Consider the following 19,409-nt stretch of genomic DNA (forward strand, 5'->3'; position numbering starts at 1 on the left):
AGAAATTTCACGTCAGTTAAAAACACTAACACACCCCTCAAGCACTCTTACAAGGTTTCACATTTAAACTTTCTTGAGAATGCTTGAGAATTCAATCGCGAGGTCACTTAACAAAATGAACTAAAGTGAGTTGTTTTGAATACATAAAGTTTTCAAAAGTTACCGCGCTTTGGGTAGATTTTTAGAAAATAATTTTTGCACTTATTGCTCAGACTTTGAGCGGAATCCGTCGTAAGCTTCTCTGTACATAAACTTAGATCGACAGAGTTGTCGAAGATTGTGTACATCAGAAAGTTATGATCTGGCGACCAAAATTTTGGAATTAGTTGCCAGCCGGCTCTGTCATGAAAAAGTTAATTTGAAGCCCTGGACTGCAGCCACAATTTCTTTGATTTTTACTGACATTTTACTCACAGGGTCCGAAATTGCAACCAGCTTGTCACCAATGCAACTGAAAATTGAGTGTTGGTGACCAGAATTTTGAGGCTAGTCGCTATTATTAGGCGACTAACTTTCAGTGTCTTGAACCGCATTTTGGTTTTGTTTTAAATCGAAGAACTTTGTGTTTGGTTTCAAGCAAGAAACTTAGCCCTAGCCTTGTCTCTTCAAAGTTTTTGGCTTCCATGTAAAATAATTTAGATCAAAAATGATGGTAAGAATACTGTTAAGTGACACCCAACAGTTATAATCCACACACTGTAATCGACATTTAGTGACACTATGTTTTCAGCGGTTTCAACTGCCAGCCATACCATGGGTGTGTGGCAGAAACACGTAAGAAGAAAATGATGTTATGTTCAGTCTCCAAACTAAGAGAGCTATCTGTTTGATGAAAACTCCATTTCAACTAAATTGTAAGCTATACACAATATTTTAATGCTTTTATACGTGGAATCTGACTCTTGCGATCGTTCAGGAGTAGGAATGTTTTCACGCGAAGAAACGTCTTGAGTTTCGCTGTGAAGGGAAAATTTTATAAACTTCTAGAGTTGATAAAACATACGTTCTCTTCTCGTTCTCGTTTCTTATCCTCTTCTTCTGCGAAAAACATTGAAAATTTGCCGGAAATGAACTTAAAATGTATGCTTCACTCGCTGAAATTTTCTTTTCGAGATACGAAGGAAAATATACTTTGGGGCGTTCTGAAGGCTTGTTTTACTTCAACAATAGAGCTCGTATCATTTACAAAGGGGTCTCAATTGTTGCCTCCTGTGGGAAATATCCTTTGCAATATCCTCTCAATTCCACCGCTTGTGCACCCAAGTTAGTAAGAAAATAATTTTCGTTTTCATTTTGTTTTTTTCGATTTTCAAAACGCCTTAGCTTAGAGATGTCGCAGACAACGAAAGAGCACACTCATAAACAACATAAAGGAAACCCATGAGATACCGATTGAGTTAAAATGTTACCGTTACCGCCTCAAACGAAGAAGGCACCAAGGAAGTAATGCTTAGAGAGTGTCAAACGTTTTCCTCGTCCAGTGAAAGCAACTTCTTCAACTTCTTCCCGATGCAGGATCCTTTATCGCTAGCCAGCTAACGCATCAGCCGAATTTTGAAACCTTTTTCTCCCCAGCATTTTCCTCTGTTGTGCTTTTGTCGCACTTGCAAAGGGACACGAACGTTGGCGCTTCTTCAACGACATTTTTATAGTCAAATCAACAATCTACAAACGGAGAACACTCAGAACAGCTCGTTGACTACCAAACACAGGCGTTTGATAATCATTAATTAAAACATATGCCGCAATCTGTGACGCGGCTTTTTAATGCAAGTTAACTTCTCGTGACAACCCACTGACATTTATCAATTAGAGGTAATTAATGGAAAGAAACGTTTTCCGTTGATAACTTTGCTTAGAATCAATGTTTTTCTTTGGAATCTTTTTTAAATGAAAGATCGCAATAAGATCTACCTGAAAAAGCGAAAAACACTTTTTTTTTTGAAAATGGTCAATTTTGGGGTATACTGATACCTTAATGATCTTGAATTTCAATGTAGCTGTGGATCTGCAGACTACTTTGACAACGATATGACAAATTCATTGTCAATAATAGGTCAGACGCATGAAAAAGGTCAATTTGTTTTTTTGTAACAACAAATAATTTGTTTGCTCTTGCTTGTCGCATCAACATCGCATAAATGATAAATTTATGTGTCTGTCTGCTTTTAATATTGTCAGTGAAAATTTAGTCAATGAGCACACAAGAATTTCTGCAGTTATTGTAAACTCATGCATTAATTGTTGAGCTACATTGCAATTAAGGATTGCAACTTGCAAGTTTTTTGTCTGAATTATTTATGTCGAGAAGCACTTGGCAGCACCTGGCACTGTGCTTCTCTACACACTTTTCTCGTGTTCATGAAAATTCCAGCACAACATTTTAATAACAAACATGTACACAGATATATAGCAACTATTCCCTCTCTCTATTTTCTCTTTCAGGAGACAGATGAGTCACAAGGTAAGGAATTACTTTTCGTTACTTATAGATACTGAGAGGTAAAATCATGAGTTAATGCCTCATGGTTAGTGCACTCGACTCCGGATTGAGCAGTCTAGGTTCGAGCCCTGGCCAAGGACATTGTGTTGTGTTCTTGGACAAGACTCTTTACTCTCATAGTACCTCTCTCCATGCATACCAGCAAGTTTAATGCAGGGGAGTAACCCTGCAATGGTCCAGCATCCCATCCATGGGGAAGTAGGAATACTCCTAGTCGCTTCATGCAACAGAAACTAGAGATAAAGTCTGGCCTGATGGGCCACTTGGCTCATAACATTTTGCAGACTTCACCTTTTCACCTTTACTGATAGTTTCTGTGCGTCTCTTTCTCTACCACCAACCCAAAGTGGGCAATGAAATGGGCAAATAGGTTTGTAGGCTAGGATATTAAAGCTGTCATTTTACTTCTTTGACATTTAGATCAGTAAAATTAGAGGATGGTACATTTAAGAGGTTGGCATGAGCTAAAATTGTCAGAAATTTGTGGTGGTATTCAGGGCTGTCAGTCTAAGAAAAATAACAAGGAGCCTAAAGGCTCCCAACCATGAAATCCTGGGTGCCTTGTTTGTTATGTTAGTAATCATTTTAATCAAATGCTTATGATCATTACACATTGAGCTCTAATTATTTGTTACCCATAAGTAAAAATTTTAATTAAAATATTGTAAATAATGTGTAGCCTGTATTAAACAGAGTCAATATTACTGACAGCATGCACACTATTTTGTTCTCTTTTTATATTTTAGCACAAGAAAATGGAAACTCACATACCACTGGTTCAACAGCTCAGCCATCTGGAGTCTCTATACCTATCAATCCAGGTTTTGCTCCATCCAATCCGGGAACTCCTCAACTCTCTCATCACTGGACCCCTAAACCACAAAAAAGCCACCATTCTCACACCTGTGGGGGTCAGTACAGTTGAATGTGTTGTCAGTATATATACAGTTAAGCCTTGCTATTTCCAGGGAGGCTTGGTGGCGTCGTGGTTAGTACTCTGGACTCCAGATCAAGTGATCCGGGTTCGAGCCTTAGCCAGGGACATTATTTTCTGTTCTTGGACAAGACACTTTACTCTCACAGTTAACCTCTCTCTGCCCAGGTGTTTAATTAGTTGAGTTTGTAACCTAGTTTAAATAAGCAGATTACAAGAGTGTCAGGGGATTCATTAAGATTTCTGACAGGAGGGCATACGGATTTGGCAGCCGGGCACATAAATGGGAAGGGCTGATGGCCCTTCCCCTCCTATGGGTCCGGACATGCTCCCATGGCAAATTTTAAAAATTTTACAGCTGTAGAGTTCTGTTTTTCTGCCTTTTGAAGCATAACATTAACCCAACATCCTTCAGTTGCCAAAAAGTGATCATTCTTTAGATGTGAATCATAATTCGAGGTCATTAATCAATTAATAAATAATTATGTTCTACCAACAATTCATAATTTTATTTGGCATTTCAGATTTGCCTTGCCTTTCTCAATTCAAATAGCAACAACAGTGATTACATACATAAACTCAGCAGCTATCTTAAGAAGGATTATTGGACAATAAGATTGTCACAAAACTGACTCTGACTAAAAAAGTATTGAATACTAGTCAGTGTCACTCAGTTCACTGTCAGCATCTGAGCCGTAATCAGAGTCATCTTCATCTGGAAAAATACGGTTTGCTCATAGTATATCTAAAACTCGACTTTTCGAACAATAAATTAGCAATTGACCGCACAAGCAGCAGCATGTCTGTGTCTGTGAATAATATTCAAGCTTATATTTACATTTTCACTGGTTTGTTGTTTACATAAAGCTGAAACTTGAAACTCATGCAACGGGGAAAAAATTGGTCATGTGCTAGGCAACCAGTTAAAAAGTTGAACCGATTGTTCAATCCTTTCTTCGAATTATGTGTAAAATTGAAGAGGTTTATTTATATAAAATAATTTGAAATGATTCGGACCTTTGCTATAAATTCGCCTTGAACAAGAGAGTTCGATTTTTGCATGTGTTAAACATTGTTGTTTACAAATCACCTGTACTACGATAATAAGCTTATAATTAATCGGGTCTTTGAAAATATTTCACTCTTCACTGAACATGAATAACAATCGTTCGTTGCCTTCTTTTTTTGAACAAAAAATCTAGAACATTTTGTCTATACAAAATATTTTGAAATGTTTCGACTCTATACATGAAATCGCCTTGAACAAGAGAGTTCGATATCTGCATGTGTTAAACATTGCTTAATCATATTTAAAAATCTTGACACAGCTATGATAATAAACTTAACTGGGTCTTGAAAAGATTTCACTCTTCACTGAGCATGAAGTTAGCCATTCAACATTCCAAAAAGAAATGGTTAAATCACTACTTACCTCTTGACTTTTTCTCAGGCAGAGGTCGAACAGGAAAATATTGCGCGATGGTTCTTTTGTCGGTAGCCATCGCAATTCTGGGAGATTTCAAGATGGGTTTTCATGTAGACCGTCAATCAGTTTTCCTTTTGCAATGAATCATGGGGCGATACATGAGCAGTGTCAAGGAAGGAATAAGACAAGGAGATTTTCTTTTTTTTAAAAGAATTTCAGTTTTATTTTTGGGAAGGCACATGCAGAAATCAAAGAAAAGCAACTTGCATTCAAGTTTTATTCACAAAAACCGCATTGAAAGCCCAGAGTTGAACAGCCGGGCAAAGTTGTGCTCACAGGCAGTCAATTTGCCCGGTGCCCGGCCCTTAATGAATCCAATGGAGTGTGAACAGGGTACTTCTGCTTTAAGGTACCTGAAGCATTTTGAGTACTCTGAGTACAAGCACACTGCATCTTTTCCTCTTCCATGTACATGTATGTTATATTTTATGATGCACAGTTGAATCACTTCTTGTCTGTGAAATTTTATTTTCAGGTACTGCTGAAAGACAGAATATCGATGGTACCAACAGTGGTGCTAATCTGAATCAGAACACTACTGCTGTGAATGAGCAGGCAAACCAGAATGCTACACATGGCTCTTTGCCTAAACGAAATAGTGTAAATGTACCTGTTGCTGCTTCTGTCAATTTGAATACTCCTCAGGATAATACTAGTGGTAGAATACCTGGAGATGATCCAGCAGCACTTCATGTTATCCCTGATGCTGCTACAGGTAAAGTAACTGTTAATGATGAAGCTGCAGCCAGTGATCGTAAGGATACCACCATTGGTGGTCAAATGCGCAGACTCAGTCGGCAATTCAGCAGAGATGCACAAAAGAGTGGTAATACAAGCCAATCAGTCTTTTATTTTTTCAATACATATAACTTACAGGACAGTTTAATTTTAATGTGCAGTGTTATTGTGTATTGCACATGCCATTTACATTACTCACACCTACATGTACATGTAAATTGTACAATGTATGTTAATTATACTTGTAATGAATTTAAAATAAGTGTTGGTGTAGATGACATGTACTTTGGGCTGTACTGCTCTCTCACGATTAATAATAATGCATTAATAGTAATAATAATGATAATAATAATAATAATAATAACAATAATAACAACAACAACAACAACAACAGTAATAATAGTAGTAATAGTAATAGAGAGAACAGTACACTAAGATGATCTCCTGGATCAGAGCAAAAACGTCGTTTGCACTCTTGAGATCTGCCCTCATCTGTTTGAGTGGTTCTAGGACAACCAAGAGAGTCCCCAGTGATGTCAAGAATGCGGACTTTGGCGTTGAAACTGAAGAGGAAGCCATCTATTAGTTCCTTTCTTTTTTGGACAAAACTCTTTTTGTTAATACTGTTTTTTTTTTTTAATTGGAGCATGTAAAGTTTTTTCCCAGCTTTTAGGTTGCATTTACTCAAATATTAATTTCCACAGCGTAGACCTGTGGAATTGTTTAATGTGTTTAATTAGTTTACTGGATGAACAGTAGAATTTTGGCAGAGTGACTCTCAGCTCTCAGGAGTGTAGTATTTCCTAGCACATTGTTTTGTTCTGTGAATCTTTCGTATTGATGTATTTTATAATTTTTTTAGGGTTAAATTTAATAAAATATGAATTTAATAGTAATTAAATCGTAATAATAATAATAATAATAATAACAATAATAATAGTAAAGATGATAATGAAAATAAGAGTAAAGGTTGTTATTCATCGTTTCAAACAGATCTTAAAACTTTGATGCTTAAGAAATGGAGAAATAGAGGGAAATGGTAAAATATTTGAATTCCTTCACATTAGGAGATCTAACAATGAACAATCAATACGGTACAAACACTTATAAATGAAAGTAATTAGAGCTATTAGCAACTTCTAAAAATGTTTATAGGAGAAAGTGCAGATGGTGAATCTGGCAAACGGAAACGAAGACGATCATCAAAAAAGGATGAGCCTCTTGTAACCAATGAAGAACAGGTACATTACTTACACTGTACATTTTATTCATTACTTATTATTAATTGCTAACTAATATACCCATGATTGTTAACACCATGTGCCAAGAAATATTGTTTGCCTGTGAGCATCACTTAACAGCCATGCTCAGTGTTACAATTCATGTGGCGGCTAACACTTCATGCAGAGGTCTACCTAGCTGTTACATGTAAGCTCTTTTATCAATCAACTTAAATTGTTAAAGGTAAATGAGCTTTTGAAGTTGATGTTTCAAACAATAGCCCTTAATAATAATTCATACTTCACTGGTACTGGCAATTTTCCAGTTTAAGTTCATTATGATTGTATTAAGCGCTCATTATGGTGCCACAGGCACAGGAATAGTCCATTCAACCCGGCCGAGAATGTGCAATTTCTTCATATCCATTTCATCAAGGTCCATAGGAAGCCTTCTCATCGACGAATTGACGTCAGTTTTTCATGTGTCTTTCCTATTAAGGTACATGTACGTGTATCAGTATACCTCAAATGACCATCATTTGTCAGCGTCGCTTTAGGGTCAGACTTTTGACGCAAACCCCAGTGAAGTATATATTTTCTGAAAGCTTAAGAATTGTAGATTACGAAAGTATATTCATCAAGGTAAAAAATTTATGGTTTTCCGAATATGGTGCCTTATTTATCAAAGTACATTAGGTTCACTAATCAAGTTCGTTTCTGGTCGGATTTGAGTGGGAGGATGTGATCAACATCGCCATGTCTTCTTGACACCTTTCTTTAAAAAACGGTGTCGGGAAATTTTGATTACTTGTCTGGTTTGTTTTTGACATGCAGTTAAACTTTTAGAGTTAATGAAACATACATTCTCTTCTCATTCTCTTTTCTCGCACTCTTCTTCTGCAAAAACATTGAAAATTTGCTGGAAACGAACTTAAAATGTATGCTTCACTCGCTGAAATGTTCTTTTTGAGATACGAAGGAAAATATACTTTGGGGCGTTCTGAAGGCTTGTTTTACTTTAACAATAGCGCTTGTATCATTTACAAAGGAGTCTCAATTGTTGCCTCCTGTGGGAAATATCCTTTGCGATATCTTCTAAATTCCACCGCTCGTGCACCCAAGTTAGTAAGAAAATAATTTTCGTTTCCATTTTGTTTCTTTTTTCGATTTTCAAAACGCCTTAGCTTAGAGATATCGCAGACAACGAAAGAGCACACTCATAAACAACATAAAGGAAACCGATGAGATACCGATTGAGTTAAAATGTTACCGTTACCGCCTCGAATGAAGAAGACACCAAGGAAGTAATGCTGAGAGAGTGTCAAACATTTTCCTCGTCCAGTGCAAGCAACTTCTTCCTGAGGCAGGAAACTTTATTGCTAGCCAGCTAACACGTCAGCCCAATTTTGAAACCTCTTTCTCCGCAGCTTTTTCCTCTGTTGTGCTTTTGTCACACTTGCAAAGGGTCACGAACATTGGCGCTTCTTCGATGACATTTTTATACTTAGATCAACAATCTACAAACGGGGAAAACTCAGAACAGATCACTGACTACCAAACACAGGCGTTAGATAATCATTAATTAAGACGTATGCCGCAATCTGTGATGTGGCTTTTTAATGCAAGTTAACTTCTCATGACAACACATAGACGTTTATCAATTAGAGGTAATTAATGAAAAGAAACGTTTTTCGTTGATAACTTTTCTTAGAATCAATGTTTTTCTGTGGAATCTTTTTTAAATGAAAGATCGCAATGAGATCTACCTGAAAAAGTGAAAAACATTTTTTCTGAAAATGGTCAATTTTGGGGTATACTGATACCTTAATGATCATGAATTTCAAAGTAGCTGTGGATCTGCAGACTACTTTGACAATGATATGACAAATTCATCGTCGATAATAGGTCAGTTAGACTAATGAAAAGCAGAGGTCAATTTGTTTTTTACAACAACAAATAGTTTGTTTGCTCTTGCTTGTCGCATCAACATCAAATTCATGTGCCTGTCCGCTTTTAACATTGACAATGAAAATTTAGCCAATGAGCACACAAGAATTTCTGCAGTTATTGTAAACTCATGCATTGTTGAGTTACACTGTAATTAAGGATTGTAACTTGCAAGTTTTTTGTCTGAATTATTTATGTCTAAAAGCACTCGGCAGCACCTTGCATAGTGCTTCTCTATACACTTTTCTTGTGTTCATTAAAATTCCAGCACAACGTTTTAATAACAAACATGTACACAGATATATAGCAACTATTCCCTCTCTCTATTTTCTCTTTCAGGAGACAGATGAGTCACAAGGTAAGGAATTACTTTTCGTTGCTTATAGATACTGGGAGGTAAGGTCGTGAGTTAATGCCTCATGATTAGTGCACTCGACTCTGGATTGAGCAGTTTAGGTTCGAGCCCTGGCCAAGGACATTGTGTTGTGCTCTTGGACAAGACTCTTTACTCTCATAGTGCCTCTCTCCATGCATAGTAGCAAGTTTAATGCAGGGGAGTAACCCTGCAATGGTCCAGCATCCCATCCATGGGGAAGTAGGAATACTCCTAGTCGCTTCATGCAACAGAAACTAGAGATAAAGTCTGGCCTGATGGGCCACTTGGCTCATACCATTATGCAGACTTCACCTTTTCACCTTTACTGATAGTTGCTGTGTACATAGTGTGTCTCTTTCTTTACCACCAACCAAAAGTGGGCAATGAAATGGGCAAATAGGTTTGTAGGCTAGGATATTAAAGCTGTCATTTTACTTCTTTGACATTTAGATCAGTAAAATTAGAGGATGGTACATTTAAGAGGTTGGCATGAGCTAAAATTGTCAGAAATATGTAGTGGTATTCAAGGCTGTCAGTCTAAGAAAAATAACAAGGAGTGTAAAGGCTCCTAACCATGAAATCGTGGTTGCTCAGCACAGAAGCGTATATATAACAAAGTGAGTTTTTTCTGTCTCCCAAAAGCAAAAGCTAGTCGCCTGTGGCACGCAGACACCTCTAGAGCACAGGTCCTGGCTATTGCAAGCTGAGTAATCTAACTTGAATGATCCAGGTTTTTCCAAATAATTTAGGATAAATCTACTAGCGTTCTACCGCAAATGTTGTTCTCTTATTGGCTACCCCACTCACTAGCTATTCTGTTGTAGTAAGTAGCGTAACATTGTGTGCGCTTGCTGACAAAATGATGGCCACTAATTTCCATTTTTGAAGTCTCTGTGAAGAGGATTATGATAGAGTTTTGAACGACCAGGAGATCTAAACTAAAACAATTAGATTATGAGGTTGACTGCTCGATCTCTCTGTGCGTGAACGTTGAGGAAGGCTGTGCTCTGGTCAAGTATCAGGCAATAGAAATCTTAAGTTAGTGATCTTATTGTTGAATCTGTTGCAGAGACAATGAAAATAATAGAAGAACCATCATCCCAGAAAATAAAAGAAGGCTCGAAAGTGAAGCTGGTGTTTAAGTGCAAAGCTCGAGGAAACAGCAAACTGACCTATCAGTGGTATAAAGATGGTGTAGTGTTACAGGGGAAAAAAGAGGGCACACTTGTCCTCAAATCTGTTACATTGCGTGACTTTGGCTTCTATAAGTGTGTTGCTAGTTGTGAAGATAGTTCCAGCGTTAGAGTAGAATCATTTTCTGCAGAACTGGATGTTATACCTCTTGATGGAACAAGTAAGTATGTCACTCAGTCTGGATAAAAGTTAATTATCTTCAGAACTTAGTAGTTTAAAAGGCTGATACTTTGCAGTTCCCAAAATAATCCGACATCCCTATAATGATCCCTAGTCCTGAATTGATTTCCGACTCGAACCTGAAATCACTTTAACCGAATCTTTTTTAACTAGTCATTTTTAGCGCAGAGTGCACTATAGGGATGGTTTAGCGGGCCACTAAAGCACTAAAGCACTACAGTGCTCAGCACTAAGGCGTAAAGGTGTTAACTTTAATCGTTATGTTTGTTTAATTAAAGTCAAACCAACTGAAGCGTACCCCTCAAGGTTACATTAATGAATTGATTATTTGAATATTGAACCTGCTAGATGCTTTAAGAATGCAATAATGAATTGACCATTTGAATATTGATCCCGTTAGCTGTATTCTTGGAACAACTACCTGGTTCAATATTTAAATAAACAATTCATTAATGTAATCTTGAGGTGTACGCTTCACTTCGTTTGACTGTAATTAATTTCAATTAATGAATTAGCCTTGCAGGAGGGGCAGGGCAGGGTGGGGCAGGTGTCTGTGAGGACTACGTAAAACATGATGTACTTACCTTACTTCTTTGATATCTTCACAAAGCTATATTTTTATTCCTTTTTATTTATTTGTTTATTTCGTAATGCAGGTCAGTAGGGCAACTTATACAGCCGATGTGGCCCTACCTAAGAGTTCTTAAATCTACTATTAAACAATTCTTCTAGAGCATTGACAATACCATTTACAATACAATGAAATGACTATTTACAGTAAAAGGAAATGACCTACTAGTTGTAGATATCATAGACATTCGTAAAGCCTTTGACTCAGTCTGTCCAGAAATCTTGTCTCGTAGATTGTAGGCCTGTGGAATTAGCGGCAATCTTTTCCAGTGGCTGAATAGCTATTTATCTCATCGACACCAATTTGTTGAGCTAAATGGAATGAAATTGCCTGTTTGTGTCAGAAAACCCCTTGCTCCCCCCAATATTTGCCCTAAACGCATGCGCAGATTAATAAGCGTTAGTATCAGGTGGAAGATAATTTCATACGAGATCACCAATCTCGTTCCCAGAGTCTTCGTTCCCCTTGACCAGCGGTCGGAAAACGAGAGCCTGGGAGCAACCATTTCAGGCATGCGCCATAGATGAAGACTGCGCAGTGAAACCGATTGGGCAGAATCACCAGAATTCGGTTATTTCAAAATGGTTACTCCCAGAGCTCTCGTTTTCCGACCGCTGGTCAAGGGGAACGAAGACTCTGGGAACGAGATTGACAAGATCACACACTAACACTGAGTGGTTGTTCTTGTGGTAGATCCCTAACATGTCATACGCATGCGTTCTAGCATCATTAGCATGATACAAGAACGTTACTGTGACTTCATATCTTTTGGAATTACTCCTAGCAATTGGTTCAAGAAATATCATTTGCAGTTTCCAAACTATAGTAGTGCGTTTATTTTTCCCTTATATTTTGGACGTAAATTTGACAAGATAACAACTGTAAAATTCCCACAAGTTTGCATGAAGTAATCTTGTCTCTAATTCATTTGTCAGCATACAAATGTCTGAAAGATGTTGACCTCGATACTCAAGACCGGATTGAAGACCTTCTCACCCAGAAAAGTTTCGGTTCCGGAGGGTGGAGGCGGATCGCCTTGAAGTATGAAATGGATCAGCTCAAAATTAAGTCTCTAGAGAACGATCCAGAGCCAGGCAAAAAAACAATGGAGTACCTTCGAACAAGCAACCCGGATTTGAAGGTCTACGATTTTTGTAAGACACTTAAAGAACATAACATAAGGCGTCTTGACATTGTTAAAGAATTACTGGGACATCTTTCAGTTCCCAGTTCATCAACTGCACACTTTTAGTCCCGAAAAGCTGTTCTCAATTTGGCGGATGGCGGAAACCGCTCGATGGCGAAGTCATCTTCTTGCCTTAGTAAATTGGACAGTTTTCCTCAGAGCTATAGTGTCCTGGTAAAGCCCTCCCAAGTATTTTTATTATTATTATTTTTTTTATTGTTGAAGGAATTATTCTGTAGTAATTCAGCAACTCAGTGTAAAAATTGTTTTACGCCTAGTAAGTCGTTTTGAAGCAGTGACTGTGCCATCTTGCTCGTCATGTTGACGTATCGATGTTGGCCCGGCGGGTTTGCCATGGTTAACGTTTATAGTTGTACAAATTCATATTTCACGGAAATAGCTCAGGAAATTATTTTTTACGTTTTAAACTTACTTTTATTTCTTGATTTGTATATCACGATAAAAAGTGACATAGCGGTTTTTTGCTAGAGATTTTAGGATGTTTTTACAATTTGTTATTACTTGTCGATGTCGGCGAGTAGTGTAATTCGATAGGCTAACAGTGGACCAAGATTTCCATTTTAGTCTTACGTGTGATGCTGTTGAGAACTCTCTAAGGGTATATCAAGAGGTCCTACTTATTGTGACCAAGATAGTTTCACCGTTGGACCCGAAACATAAAGATAAGGGTCTGTTAGAACTGTTAAGACTTGACTTATTATAGCGACAAATGTGTTATTGATGTGTTAAACACCTAAAAGACGAACCATGTCTTGCAACTTTAAAACATTTTGCCACCCAGAAACTAACGTACCTTCTGTTTGGAGAAAGCAATCATTTTAGCTCTAGGGAGGTTTGTAATTATAAACGTCTGTTAAAGTAAATACCTTAAGATTGTAGAATATTGAGACAGGTTTTAAGACTAGATAACTTAATTTCTTTTCTTTAGCAGTGCTAAACCGGCAGAAAATGCGTTTGAAGATCTTCGTTTTAGTAATATTTACTAGGAAGCCAAAATTTAGTCTTATTACCCTTACAAGCTAACATGCATATACTGTACAGTAACCAGTTGGTGTTTAGGGCTTGAAACACGAGCGAAAAAATCTAACAGGTCTTTCAACCCACCTATTACCAAAAGTTGTCAAAATCATATTCACTTAAAACTTATTGGTCAGGGTAAACAACATGGGCATTGATCCCCGATAACACTGAACTTGCCATGTAGTGAAAATCTCCGGAGTGGCAGAAGAAAATTACAGATTGATGCCTATAGAAACGAAGGAGTTTGAAAGTTGGTATGCCGAAATCTTCGTCTCAAGGGTTGAGAGGACTGTCCACACTTAATTTTTGTTGTGCATAATATGAGCTTTTTTTATAGAATGGGGCAGGAGAAAACTCGAACGTTTTTAGCTGAAAATAGTTGTGTGCGAATGTGACAAACATTCAAGAAAATTGTAAATGTCCACCAATTATTTGTAGCTGGTCTACTCTAAGCCTAAGGTGACAGGGCAAAGCACTGTTCATGAGGATAATTGTAGATTTTATCATAGATTTATTCACCTGTACTAAGAGTATAGTTTAAGGAATAGTGTAGAACATAGAGTTATTTTTGTGTGCAGACTGTAGCTGGTTTACAGTATTAGATATTTTACACTTCAGAAATGTTTTGAAATTTGTATTTGTCATTGTATATATGCCTATGTATTTTTACTACTGTGTGTACTGTGGCAAGGCAAAGCACTGTTCAGGAGGATAATTGTTGATTTTATAATAGATTTATTCACCTGTACTAAGAGTATAGTTCAAGGAATAGTGTAGAACATACAAAATTATTTTTGTACGCAGACTGTAGCTGGTTTACAGTATTAGATATTTTACACTTTAGAAATGTTTTGAAATTTGTATTTGTCATTGTATATATCTCTATGTATTTTTACTACAGTGTCTATTGTATTGTGTACTTGGGCAAGACACTTACATTGCCTCTCTCCACCCAGGTGTATAAATGGGTAACGGCGAACTTAATGCTGGGAGTAACCCTGCGATGGACTAGCATCTCACCCAGGGGAGAGTAGAAATACTCCTACTCGCTTCATGCCACGGAAACCGGGATAAGCTCCGGCCTGATGGTCACTAGGCTTGTATACAGACTTTACCCTTACCTCTCCACCTAGGGGACAGAGAGAAGTGGTCGTTGTAAAGGGGTGGCCGTTTTGGGGAGGTAGGGGTATAATATGATACTATTTTTTTTTTCTTTAGAGATGCGACATTTTTTTAAAAAATTGGTGGTTTTAGCATATGCTAAATCAAAATGTATCAATAAAACAGAAGCAGAGATCAACGACGCGCGGTATGGATCAAATTTGGTGACCTGTTACAATAACAAAATTGGTTTTTGTATACACCGTTAGTCAGTCATTAACTGGCCGTTGTTGAGAGGTTCTTTTGACAGTTGGGACGAGTCTTAGTGGTCTTTGCCGTTGTGGAGAGGTGGCCGTTGCTCTCCACGGAGGAGATGGACTGTTAGTAGTCCCTCTTTTCCGCGAGGGAAAAAAAAAATGTCCGCTTGAAATCCAGGGGGCGAGACGCGTGCTTCTCGCCCCCGGGAGTTCGGGCGGCCATTTTTTCTCGCGGTTTTGTCTCTCGTCACGCACGATGGACTAGGCGAAAGAGGGACTACGCGTAGTCTACGAAGTAGATTGCCCCGAAAATTGTTACTGCTTTAGAGGTGGCTTACTACAGTTTTTCAGGGAATAAGTTGCGCGCGCTATGATTGCCTTTCAGACGTCAGTATTAATCGCGCGTGCAAAAATTACGCAAGTAACTCTAAACCCCTTTAGCACTTAAAAGGCGTTAAATTACTTCGGTATACGTAGCAATAGTTTCAAACTCCGTTCAACCATGTGTTTAAGCCTAGGGCCAAAAAATATGACAAAAAAAGCTCGATAAAAAAGAGCTCTGATTTACTCTTGCTTTCTCGTTCACGATACATGGCGTCACATGAGCGCCCGCTTAGGGACCGTTCATTTTTTATAAGGTAGGGGGGGCTGGTGGGATTTGGGGGGGGATATGCGAAAAAAAATGGCTTTCGAGGGGGGGCCATCCCAAAAAAATAAGGGAAAAAGGGGGGTCACGTGAAATATTTTAGTAAAACTTTAAAATGGCATAATGTTTGAATATCAAAAAAATTGCTATAGAATAAACATAGAAGGCAGGATACAAATTTATTACAAACTTTGCTTCTGCTTTAAAAAAACGTTTGGCGACAAAAAGCATTTGTAGCTACTGAAAAGAAGTATTTAACACTGTTATTTTCGAATGCAACTTTCACTGGCACTCATCTTCATCTTCGCTGTCGTCGAGTTCTTCGTCGCCTCTTGTGCTGCTATGGGCGTCTCTTTCACCAATGCTGCAAGAAGAAGCAATGCTTTCGGTCAGAGTGTACTCTTCAGGGCACATGAAGGTGTAAACATAATCTCTGACTTCCTGCTCAAGGTTGGTGGTGATTCTGCTTCTTGCAGCATTGGTGAAATAATTCCCTTCCAAGAGCTGTGCGATATATGGCCCATCTCTTCTAAATAACGACGCGGAAACATCCTCAACTTTAATACACTCTTCCGGGACGGCCGTTCTAGGAGGGTACACAAGGCATTGTGGAAGATCATTTCCTAGCGGGTTTCCAACACAGATTCCATAAACTCGTTGGACGTTATTTTCAGTCCGCTTCCTCTCTCTTTCATTTGACTTTCTGCGGTTTTCTTTTTTCCTTCTCCTTTTGTTGATGTGCTGTTTGAGTATGCCCTTGAATATGCTGTTATAATTGCTCTTCTTATTTTCTAGTGCTTCCATGTCCTGCGTGACCTTCGTCAACTTAGCTTCTATACATTTAATCTGTTTTACATTAAAACTGTGGGCAAATTCTTCGCCCTACTTTAAAGCAAGCCCATTGGACTGAAAGAGGGTGGAATCGTGTTCCTTTACATCTTTCAATATGACATTCAACTTTTCCACCATTGCTCTGTGCTCTCACCCAGAGAGCGTTGCTCTATTTGCAGATAAGTTTATTGTCAAATCAAAGTTTGTGGTGGATTATCTTCAGCATTTTGAAGTGCTGGAATTTAAAAGGAAAAGGAGAGCAGAAGAAAAGGCAAAGTTAAGTAGGGACGCAAAAGATAAATCATATGAGGATTATCCTTGGACTGAGTTGTGCGAAGATCTAACCAAGCTTAAAAAGCTACGTGTTCCAGAACTAAACAAGTACTTGAACCACCACGGGCTGAAGCAGCATTTGAAAAGCAGCAAGAGTGAGAAAGTAAAGGCAATTGTAAGACATTCATGCTTGCAGCAGAAGAGTCCTCTCAGAGCTGGCCAACCAACACTGAAAAATGCCAGGACATTGACACAAAATGACAACAGAGCAAGTGCTGACAGCAATGAAACGGATGAAAGTGACAATGATGAGTATGACAGTGATGCCATTGACTCTGGGGGAGAAGATGACTCTGGTGACGTCATTCTTGCATTCATCAATTCAGATGAGGAAGATGCCAATGAGAGGCCAAATGCCACACGCTCAGGGCGAGCCATAACTAGGAGATCCGAAATTGACTTCTCTTTCTTTTGAGTTGTTTTTTAAACAACAGCTCTCTGTAGTATAGGGATTGTAAATATTGTCTTCATAGTGAGCACAATAACGTGAAGTAGGGGGATAATAGAGAAATATTAAAAAAGTTGAAATCTAAAAATTGTTTGTTTAACTTTTTTTGGGGGGGTCATCCCAAAAAATGACCGCTATAAGGGGGGGGCATGTGAAAAAATTGGTAAGCTGAGGGGGGGTCGTGCGATTTATAAATGGTGCTTCCCAAATCCCACCAGCCCCCCCTCCCTCGTAAAAAATGAACGGTCCCTTAAATAAAGGGCGTGCGCAATTCAATTCTCGTCCAAGGCTGTAAAAGCCAGTCTTTGATAGATGATTGCTCGAAAACCTACCGTACAACCCCATGATAAAATTTTCACAGTTGATTTGTAGGGTCGAATCACTTTTAGAGCTAAAGTTTAAAAAAGATCTGTAAGACCGATTTTGAGCTATTTTTGATTTCAAGTTTACTTAGTTTGCGAAAAATCTGTTTTACAGATTTTTATTTTACTTTGCATGAATGTCAAATCAGAGCCAATTTCTTATTCCTAAATTTTGAGGTGGGGTGGTAGATTTTGAGAAAAACGTGATTTAACCTGCTAGTGCCCAGTCTCTCCTTAGGTACTCGCTCGTTCATTTTGGCCATTTGTTGACGTTGAATTGTTCAAGTTTCACATAGAATGGTTAAAGACTTAAGCAAACAGTACATAGAGGAAGGAAAAACATCTTGTAACATTTTTCAAAAGAGTTAGAAGTTGGGCCGTTATAATCCATCAAAACTGTGGTAAGCCACCTTAAGTTGATACATTCTAATTGGCTTATCTCAGATTGCGGGCCGTCGACTTGTTTTAAAAATTCCGTTTCTGTGGATTATTCGTTCGCGTTTTAAGTTTTAAGAATAATTTTTTGGAAAATTCAGATAAAGTATATAGTCTTGAAAATGACTGACTGAACTTTTGTTTGGGCCAGAGCAAAGTGATCGTAACAACGAGGTGGCCGTAAGGCGGGTTACAACAAAATTGGATTTGACACAGTACTTTCCTGAATAATGGAAATTACTGGAAACATTACTCCGAATTAGTGAAGTATCGCTGGAATGAATGGCTTAGTATGAAGTTAAAGCGGGAAACACCGACACAACTTTCTGACGCTGATGTACATATTGTTAAGGAACAAAAATTGAATATTTTTCGAGAAAACTGCTCTTGGAAACTCTGGATGGAAAAACTCGGTAAACATTAATTTGCATGTGCTTAGAATAAAATTACCTCAAAGAGAACGTTTTCATTAAGTTTCGTAGTTGGTGTTATTTTAATTGGAATGGTTTTCTATATTTAGGTTTAGTGTAATGGCCAGGAGAAATGCTAAACTGCATTTTTACCTGACCACCTTTCCAAGAATTATTTATTGTTATTGACGGTATGTTCTGTTCTTGATGTAGTTAACAAATCGAATGTGGTGTAGCGTGGTCTGTACTCTTATCGACAACGATACACGTCATCATAGTCCACAACAAATTTTGACCACTGTGATGACGGGTCTCGTTGTCGATAAGAGTACAGGCCACGCTAAACCACATTTCTATTTCTATTACCACAATAATAACGTCAAAGAAAATGTTTTTTTCAGAGCGCGAGCTGAAAAAGGCATTGCGTGACACATTGACGCGAGCAGCGCTGTCTGGACTCTTATCGACAACGGCAAATTAGCCAATCAGATTGCGAGATTAGTAGTAATTGTAGTAAAAAGTTATATTTTCTTCGATGTAAAAACACAGCAGACCTTACTTTTTTAGTGAAGATTACAGATGGACAATTTAAGCTCATACTAAATATCTCTTAGTAACATTCTAATTAACAAATAGATTCCATGTTGCCGTGCGTCTGTTCAGTAATAGATAACAGATGACGTCAAAATGTGGTAGCTATCGCCTCGTGTGCCACTGATGTTCTTACCACATTTTGACGTCTTCTGTTTTGTGTAATAACGAAACAAACTACTCCAGATAAAGCTTTTTTATTTGAAAATCTTTCAACATAACTCGAAAGCCGCCCTTTACCTACTTTGGCGAACACGAAAAAAGCCATTTGGCATAATCTATTGTCTATACAAAATGAAGCAATCTCATTGGTTGCTATGCGTAGCAAAGAATTGTGATTGGTCCAGGAAAATCACGCCACTGTCAAACTTGACGCGAGCGTCGCTTCTCGTGGAATGAAAACTTACAGTGAAAGCAGAATTGAGCTATGAAATCTACAAATCTTAAAGAAAATGCTTAAAAAGTCAGTCAGTTTTTGTCATCAGAGCAGCCCTGTGAGCCGAAAAGTTTGAACGTTGCCTTGAATATTGCAGGAGAAGAAAAATGCGCTCGGAAAACC

The 19,409-nt window shown here is 38.1% G+C and overlaps 2 protein-coding genes across 6 annotated transcripts in view; one reads left to right on the forward strand and one right to left on the reverse strand.

The window, feature by feature from the left end:
- LOC145496830 (uncharacterized) overlaps positions 1-3,321 on the reverse strand; it is a 23,028-nt gene extending 19,707 nt beyond the window's left edge. The window contains exon 1 of the mRNA XM_081476585.1: positions 3,275-3,321. The gene's annotated coding sequence lies outside the window, so the exon portion shown is untranslated. The remainder of the gene's footprint in view (positions 1-3,274) is intronic.
- Positions 1-13,648, forward strand: part of LOC145496829 (uncharacterized) — a 22,737-nt gene extending 9,089 nt beyond the window's left edge. For 3 of the 5 annotated variants that reach the window (XM_081476580.1, XM_081476579.1, XM_081476581.1), the window contains 7 exons: positions 2,446-2,464; positions 3,250-3,414; positions 5,399-5,749; positions 6,817-6,902; positions 9,168-9,186; positions 10,274-10,558; positions 12,145-13,648. In XM_081476580.1, coding sequence (XP_081332706.1) covers positions 2,446-2,464; positions 3,250-3,414; positions 5,399-5,749; positions 6,817-6,902; positions 9,168-9,186; positions 10,274-10,558; positions 12,145-12,461 — 1,242 coding nt within the window. In that variant the 3' untranslated portion in view covers positions 12,462-13,648. The remainder of the gene's footprint in view (positions 1-2,445; positions 2,465-3,249; positions 3,415-5,398; positions 5,750-6,816; positions 6,903-9,167; positions 9,187-10,273; positions 10,559-12,144) is intronic. The other 2 variants (XM_081476582.1, XM_081476583.1) reach the window with 2 other exon arrangements.
- The last annotated feature ends 5,761 nt before the right edge of the window (positions 13,649-19,409 follow it).

Source organism: Orbicella franksi, chromosome 9 (genome assembly GCF_964199315.1).
Source record: "Orbicella franksi chromosome 9, jaOrbFran1.1, whole genome shotgun sequence".
Taxonomy (NCBI): Eukaryota; Metazoa; Cnidaria; class Anthozoa; order Scleractinia; family Merulinidae; genus Orbicella; species Orbicella franksi.